The following is an 8,236-nucleotide window of genomic DNA, read 5'->3' as shown; positions in this document are numbered from 1 at the left end:
TGTTTTTGTTGTATATCTCCCAAATGAAATGAAGGTGAAGAGTTTATATAGACCGTGGAATGATGCCTTGAAGAGATATCTTTTGGAATAAAATCTTATTAAATAAAAAGTCATAACCATATGTTGTTTTATGAACCAACATAATTTAAATAAAGACAATAAATTTAGCATGTAGGTTCATTTAATATTTTAACTTCCTACGTAACCCTTCATATAAATATATTAATTTATATGAAGACACAACCCTTCAAAGAAATTTATTAATTTATATGAAGACATAACCCCTCACATAAATTTATTAATTTAATAAATTTATCTAAGGACATGACTTTTCAAAAAACACATTTCTTCATTTTGAAAAATATTCTAACAATCCCCCACCATTTTTAAAATGAACCCAAACTCTTATCACTTTGGAAATCTCATGTTTTCAGTAAAATTATCTCAAGGATTTGAATTTTTATCTAAGTAAGATATGGTTTCACCCATCCGAAATAATATGGTAGACTAAGCTTTGAACCAAATTATCCCATATGAACAGATGTGCGTGATCCACGCATGGGCTCTCGAACCATTGTATGCCACTTAAAATAACATGTTTATAGCCTTGTGTCTGTATCCTTTTCATGAAGAGTTTTTAAGTCAAGCCCTTAGATTCCTAGAGGCGGCCCTACTTCACTCTCATATAGGTAGACACTATCAAGAGCACCACCATGATTAATGCTCCAACAAATACATGCTTACAGGTCCATTAAGAGCCAGATTGAAGCTCAACCTTTCCCTTTTAAATCCCATGGTTACCAAGTACTTTTCAACCTTGGGATATATGAACATGTCAAGTACTTACAATCACTCTGATAGTGTACTTTCACCATTGAACTTAAGACTTGATATGGTGGTCAAGTATGAGTTGGGTTTCCACTATCGATGATTAAGGTTTATAAGGCTTCAATCCCATCCCCTTTGATGTTTTCAATACCATTTCCCTTGCTAAACCTTTATCAAAGGATCTGCAAGATTTAATTCAGATCTTATATAATTTATAGAGATTACTCTATTTATAATCATATCCTTCACAGAACTATGTCTCAACCCAATATGTTATGATTTCCCATTATAAACTTGGCTATAAGCCCTTGAAAGAGTAGACTGATTATCACAATGGATAGATATTGGTGCTATTGGCTTAGGCCATATAGGAATTCCAAGTAACAAGTTTCTAAGCCACTCTGCTTCCTTGCTACTTTCAGTAATGCTATAAACTCAGAGTATGTGGTAGAGTCTGCAATACAGGTTTGTTTCTTAGATCCCTAATAGACAGCATCCCCACGTAAAATGAAGACCCATCCACTTGTAGAAGCATGATCCTCTGAGTAACTTATCTAACTGACATCTGTATATCCTTGCAAAATTGAAGGATTACCACTATAGGTCAAACTATAGTTGACTGTTCCTTTTAAATACCTTAGTACTCCATCCATAATATGCCAGTGATTCTGACTTGGATTACTTGTGTATCTGCTTAACCTTCCCACAGCATATGATATATCCGGTCTTGTACATGTTATAGCATATATCAAATATCCAATTACCTTTGAATAATCATGTTGTCTCATAAGACAACCTTTGTTTGGTACTAATTTCATAGTAGAATCAAATGAAGTAGAAACAGGGCAACAATCAAAACAATTAAACTTCTTTAATATTTTCTCAATATAATGAGATTGTGAAAGACTAAGACAATTATTATTCCTAATAATCTTGATTCCTAGTATGACATTTGCTTCTCCCATATTTTTCATGTCAAAATTTTAGACAAAAATTTCTTTGTTCGATTTACTTCATTCAAATCAGTGCTAAAAATTAACATGTCATTTACATACAAATAAATCATGACACCTTTCCCATTATGAAACTTACTATAGACACATTTGTCAGATTCATTGATTTTATATCCATTTGCTAGAACTACCTCATCAAATTTTTCATGCCATTGCTTAGGGGCTTGCTTAAGTCCATAAATAAACTTAATTAACTTACACACCTTGTGTTCTTGACCAGGAATCACAAATCCTTCTGGTTGTGTCATATACACTTCTTCTTCCAACTCTCCATTAAGAAAAGCTGTTTTAACATCTATTTGATGGATGACAAGATTGTATGTGGAAGCAAGTGCTATTAGCACTCTGATTGTGGAAATCCCTGCAATCGGTGCATATCTATCAAAATAGTCTATTCCTTCCTTTTGTGTAAAGCCCTTAGCAACCAACTTAGCTTTAAACTTATCTATAGATCCATCTACTTTTAATTTCTTTTTGAAAATCCATTTACAACCAATAGGTTTAGAACCACGCGGGAGGTCTACTAATTTTCAAGTTTTATTTCCCATTATTGAATCCATTTCATCTTGTATAGCCTCTTTCCAAAAAACTGCATCTTGAGATTTCATAGCCTCCTAAAATGTTTCAGGATCATTTTCTAAATTAAAACAAATAGATGAACAATTTTCAATTTCTTCCCTTGGCTGTTCAACAAGAAATATGAAGAAATCTGAACCATAAGTTTTTGCTTTTCTAGCCCTTTTACTTCTTCTAAGTTCTATTTCTTCTAAGTCATTGCCACTATATACATTCTCCTCTTGATTTGTTTTCTCATTGGAATGAGAAACACCATTGGATTTAAGAATTAAGTTGAACCTTTCTTCTTGAAATATTGCATCCCCTGATTCAATGACTTTACTAACAGAGTATGAATCATTTAGTTCAATCACCAAGAATCGATATGCCTTACTATTTTCAGCATATCCCAAAAGATACATTCAACTCCTCTTTCACCCAATTTCTTCCTTTTGGTTCTGGAACTTTAAACTATTGCTCTACATTCCCAAACTCTAAAATAATTGAGATTGGGTTTTCTTTTCTTCCATAATTCATATGGAGTTATCTTGTTCATTTTATTAGGAATTCAATTTAATATATGACATGCAGGTAGCAATGTTTCATCCCAATATCCATTAGAGAAACCAGAGTAAGATAACATGGCATTTACCATTTCAACTAAAACTTTATTTTTTCTTTCAGCTATACCATTTTGTTGTGGGGAATAAGGGGCAGTTACTTGATGTATTATGCTAATAGACTCAAAATATTTTGGATCAAAATATTCCCCCTTCTATCAGTCCTTAAACATTTAACAGCAGTTTCACATTGAAGTTCTATTTCAGTTTTAAATATCTTAAATTTGTACAAGACTTCATCCTTTGAATGCATTAAATAGACATAGCAATATCTAGTGCAATCATCAATGAAAGTCACAAAATACTTTTTGCCACCCAAAGTAGGCCAACCATTCAAATCATAAACATCAGAAGGAATCAATTCTAATATTTTAGAACTTCTTTCTATTCTAGGAAAAGGTTTCCTTGTTATTTTAGTCAACATGGAAGTAGTGCAAGAGTTATGATTAATAGCAGTTTTTGGAATCAATTCAAGTTGCGTCATATCATTCATTTTGCCAAAATTAACATGACCCAAACGATAATGCCATAAATCACAAGAGTCAACAATATAAGCAGAACTGTAAATACTATTATTAACTTTAGCAACATTACATTCAAACATGTTGTCACAAAAATAACCCTAACCCACAAATATTCCACTCTTAGTGAGAACAAACTTGTCTGCCTCAAATACAGACTTAAACCCAAACTTATTAAGTAAAGGTACATAAATTAAATTCTTCCTAACTTCTGGTACATAATAGACATCTCTTAAAGTGAGAGTTTTCCCAGAAGTGAATTTAACTTCCACGGTCCCTTTGCCCTTGACTTGGACAATTGAAGCATTTTCCATATAAAGTACATCCCCATCTTCCTCCTTCAATATTTTGAAGAAGTTCTTGTTTTTGCACACATGACGTGTGACACCAGAGTCCACCCACCATGATTCATCATTATCAATTAGGTGGATCTCAAAAATTACTGCCACAAAATTGTCTTCTTTTGCAGGTGACTTGTTTTCTTTCTCTTTCTTCTTTTTGAAGAAACGACAGTCTTTCTTGAAATGACCACCCTTTCCATAAAAGAAGCAATTACCTTTCTTTCTCTTATCTTTGTGACCATCCTGTGCTTGGGGTTTGTCTTTATCCTTTCCTCTTTTCTTTAAGGTCTTGTTGGACTGTCCTTCCTCCACCACATGTAGCTTCTCTTGAGTATTGGCTTCCTTTTTAGCATCTTGCTTTCTATATTCCTCTTCCAAACGAAGATGATTTCCCAATTGTTTAAGAGAGATATCTTCCTTTTTATGTTTGAGACTCTTTTTGAAATCTTTTCATGAAGGAGGAAGTTTGTCTATGATTGAGGAGACAATAATAATCTCATCCATATGCATTTTATGTTAATTGAAATTATTCAAAATATGTTCAATTTCATGCATTTGCTCCATGACAGAATTTCTATCAACCATCTTATAACTATTGAATCAAGTAACAAGAAATTTCTTACTTATGGCATCCTCTTGCATGTATCATGCCTCAAGTTTGTCCTAAAGATCCTTTGCAGAGGTTGTATCTTGATAAACATCAAAGAGAGTGTCACAAAGGCTGTTGAGAATATGTCCAGTGTAGATATAATCATCATTCTCCCACTTTTGTCTTTCTCTATTTCGACAATGGTTTCATCTTCCTTCTTGAGGCTTGGGAGTAGTGAGAACATAGGCCACGTTCAAAGTTTCGAGAAGAAATTTCATCTTCCTCCGTCATCTCAGAAAGTTGCCTCCTTCAAATCTCTCCAACTTCACAAAATTTGTAGTCAACTCCTTCAAAGAAGCCATTTGTGCTTGAGTGAAGTAAGCCTAAAGATTATTGGCGGGAGTGGTTCTCTAAAGAGTACAAGAAGAAGAGATTAAGAAGAAAGTGATGCACGATGTCTTCAAGGCGTGGACAACACTTTCCTTTAGGCTTAATTCGCCCCCACCTATTCCTATCTTTTAGGGTGCAAGTTGGGTTGACTGGTGAATTTTCTTCAAGATACAATAAAGACCCTTGAATATGGATTGCACTTCCAAAATTCAAGCAAAGACAACAATGGCTTTTACAAAGTGATAATTTGACTATATCTCTGTGTGCACTCAAAGACAAAAACAATGAGTTTGATCTTAGTGTTTTTGTTGTATATCTCCCAAATGAAGTGAAGGTGAATGGTTTATATAGACCATGAAATGATGCCTTAAAGAGATACCTTTTGCAAATAAAACCCTATTAAATAAAAAGTCATAACCATATGTTGGTTTATGAACCAAAATAACTTAAATAAATACAATGAATTTAGCATGTAGGTTCATTTAATTTTTTAACTTCCTACATAACCCTTAATATAAATATAGTAATTTATATAAAGATACAACCCTTCAAATAAATTTATTAATTCATATGAAGACATAACCCTTCATATAAATTTATTAATTTAATAAATTTATATAAGGACGTGACTTTTCAAAAAACACATCTCTTCATTTTAAAAAATATTCCAACATTTACTCCGTATCATAATCCTTGTAGTATTATTTAATCAAGTTGCGATCGTTCCAAAGGACATGTTAATCAAAACCTGTAGGTTTGAAGCATGTATCATCCTTATGTCCATGAATAATATTGAGCCTTCTCTCTCTACATCTCTACTCTTATTATTATTATTATTATTATTATTATTATTATTATTATTATTATTATTATTATTATTATTTATTTATTTAATACATGGCCATGACAGATCTGTGTAAGCAAATAGTATTAGGTCAGATCAAATATCAAGAGATTTCTTCACTCTGTTGGTGGATCCTTGAGAATCTACAGCTCGACTCTGCATAGTAAGAGAGTGCCGAGCTGATATTGGGCAACTTGAATCTAAGGGTTTCAACATTGTTGGAGGGTGAACTAGGCTTTGTTGCTGGGGTTCCTTTTTGTGTCGGATTCCGGCTCATTTTTTCCCCTCTGGAATGAACAGTAGAGACTAGAAAATTACACATGATGCATTATGCAATGGCTTGACCGCATGGACATCACTTGTATAATAATTTGGGAACTATATGCATGCACTTGCTTCCCAGCTGACGTTTCCTGCCATGCTCATCCTGCCACTGAGGTGATATTTGGTTCCATATATATAATATCACGAGCGGTCGTGTTTAATTAATTCTCTTCTTTATGATTCAAAGTGGGGCTGCATGCATATAGGACATGTGTTCAGACCACGTTATGTGAGAACGAAAGGTTGATGACATCCCACGTTATCAACTTGTCCACATATGTACATGTCGCCCTATGTTTATATAAAAGCATAGAGAGGTTATTCCAGCGTTTCTCATCCTCATCGATCGACCAGTACGTAGCGTCACAAACTAAAAATGGCTCTCAGAGTTATTGGATTGTCTTGTCTTGTCTTGTTTTTCTAGTCTCACTCATAAGCTTCGCTGCAATGGCTACATCTGTAGGTAATTGCTCTTTCTCCTGTTACGTTATTATTAGCTTCAAGCTTCTATTCCTTCTACTTAGTTGTGTATATGCATGTGTGTATATGCAGCAGCAATGCCAGTACATTGTGAGAGTTAAGACAGGAGATCGCAACGATGCAGGAACGGACTCCATCATCGGCCTCAAGTTAACGTCCTCTTCCGTCAATAGTTTTACGGTCAACAACCTCCAAAGTTGGGGCATAATGGCACCGGGTCATGACTACTTCGAGAGGGGCAACCTGGACGTCTTCAGCGGCCGAGGCACTTGTCTCAGTGTTTGTGCCGTCACCGTCACATCCAACGGCGAAGGGAACAAGCCAGGGTGGTACTTGGATTTCGTCGAAATCACCGTCAGTGGCGGCCTTTCTAGGAAGGTAGCGTTCCCGGTGAATCAGTGGCTGGCTCTGGACGAGTGGCCCCGTCATCTCTATGCCACCGTCAACTTATGCTCCCGCGCCGCCGCTACTTTAGTTTGAGGCCCACTCTTCTGTGTCACCATTCTCCATTACCTACTTCTCAGGTTTATATGATATAATCATAACTTGTTACTTGAAAACAGGCCCCGTGGGAGTAACAAACACAGATATGTGGCTTTCTGTTGGTGTGTTGTGTTATGTAATATTTATCCTGTGTCTCATTCCGATATTAATAATAATTCCCCTCCACGGTGCAAATTTGTCCACTTGCCCGGTAATATCCGTACAGGTTTGGTTTTTCTTTTTTAGATGACAGTATGGTGGAAAATAATATTTCAAACAAATCGCAAGGAATGTTAATAAAGGGTTAATATCACCTTTGGCCTCATTCATTATTAGTTTTGTCATGTCTAAGGAAATTACAAAAAGTGAAAAATAAATAGATAAAAGGACACTGTTTAATTAGGGAGAGCAAGGGTGAGCGAGGGAAAATTAAAATTACTAATGTCTCTGTTACTGTAAAATACAAATTCTGATATACTACCTCTGGTCCTTAATATAAGACCCTGTTTGACTTTTATTTTGGTCCTAAATATAAGACCCCAATTCACTTTGTCTCTCATATCTATACATTTTTTTCCAAAGTAGCCCTTCTAATAATGATAGTTCTAGTCAATACATTTGATTAGCAAGGATATTTTAGGAAAGACAACACCTATTGAGGACAAATAACTAACTTAACTTACTTTCTTAATCTCCTCAAATTAGTCAATTGGCTCTTATAATTAGTACCGGAAGTAGTATTACTTTCGGTTCTAATTATAAGACCTCATTTATAATCTATAAATAAGGTCTTATAAACAAAACCCGACCGGAGGTAGTATAATTATAGTATCTTCAGCGGATGGAAAGGGCCCTTGCCTCAGTGTTAGCTGCGTAATCACAGTCACCTCTAGTGAGGCAGGGTGCTACTTAGAATACGTGGAACTTGCGTCTGATTGTCTCCGCACTATAGTACTTATAAGAAGAAATTTTAGTTCTTTTTATTTGTCGCATGTATAGTTTTTCAGATGTTTCATTTCTAATTCTGCCTCAATTAATTATAGTAAAAGTATAAAGAGAGTGAATGAGGGAAAAAAATATGTTCGTATTTATGTTCTTCATAATAGGAGTACAAGTGAAATATTTAATCTATTTAATGCTTTTTTTAATATGTGAGAAATTACATTAAGTGACAAATAATAAGTACTAGACAAGTATATCATCATTGATCTAATTTTATGAGTTACAGTAATTAGTTAGGAACTTAAT

The 8,236-nt window shown here is 34.5% G+C and overlaps 1 protein-coding gene across 1 annotated transcript; it reads left to right on the top strand.

The window, feature by feature from the left end:
* The first annotated feature begins 6,472 nt into the window (after positions 1–6,472).
* LOC114746822 (PLAT domain-containing protein 3-like) lies at positions 6,473–6,985 on the top strand. Its single transcript, XM_028935104.1, has one exon. The coding sequence runs from the start codon at positions 6,473–6,475 to the stop codon at positions 6,983–6,985; it is 513 nt and encodes a 170-aa protein (XP_028790937.1).
* Positions 6,986–8,236: the final 1,251 nt, after the last annotated feature.

The sequence above is a fragment of the Neltuma alba genome, unplaced genomic scaffold (genome assembly GCF_004799145.2).
Source record: "Neltuma alba isolate B1F8T4 unplaced genomic scaffold, ASM479914v2 tig00005117_pilon, whole genome shotgun sequence".
Classification (NCBI taxonomy): domain Eukaryota; kingdom Viridiplantae; phylum Streptophyta; class Magnoliopsida; order Fabales; family Fabaceae; genus Neltuma; species Neltuma alba.
The sequence above is the reverse complement of the archived record's forward strand: the minus strand, read 5'-3'. Positions and strand labels throughout refer to the sequence as shown.

What these genes read in the sequence shown, in the direction of transcription:
- LOC114746822 (XM_028935104.1), top strand. Translation starts at nt 6,473, where the DNA reads ATGGCTACATCTGTAGGTAATTGCTCTTTCTCCTGTTACGTTATTATT.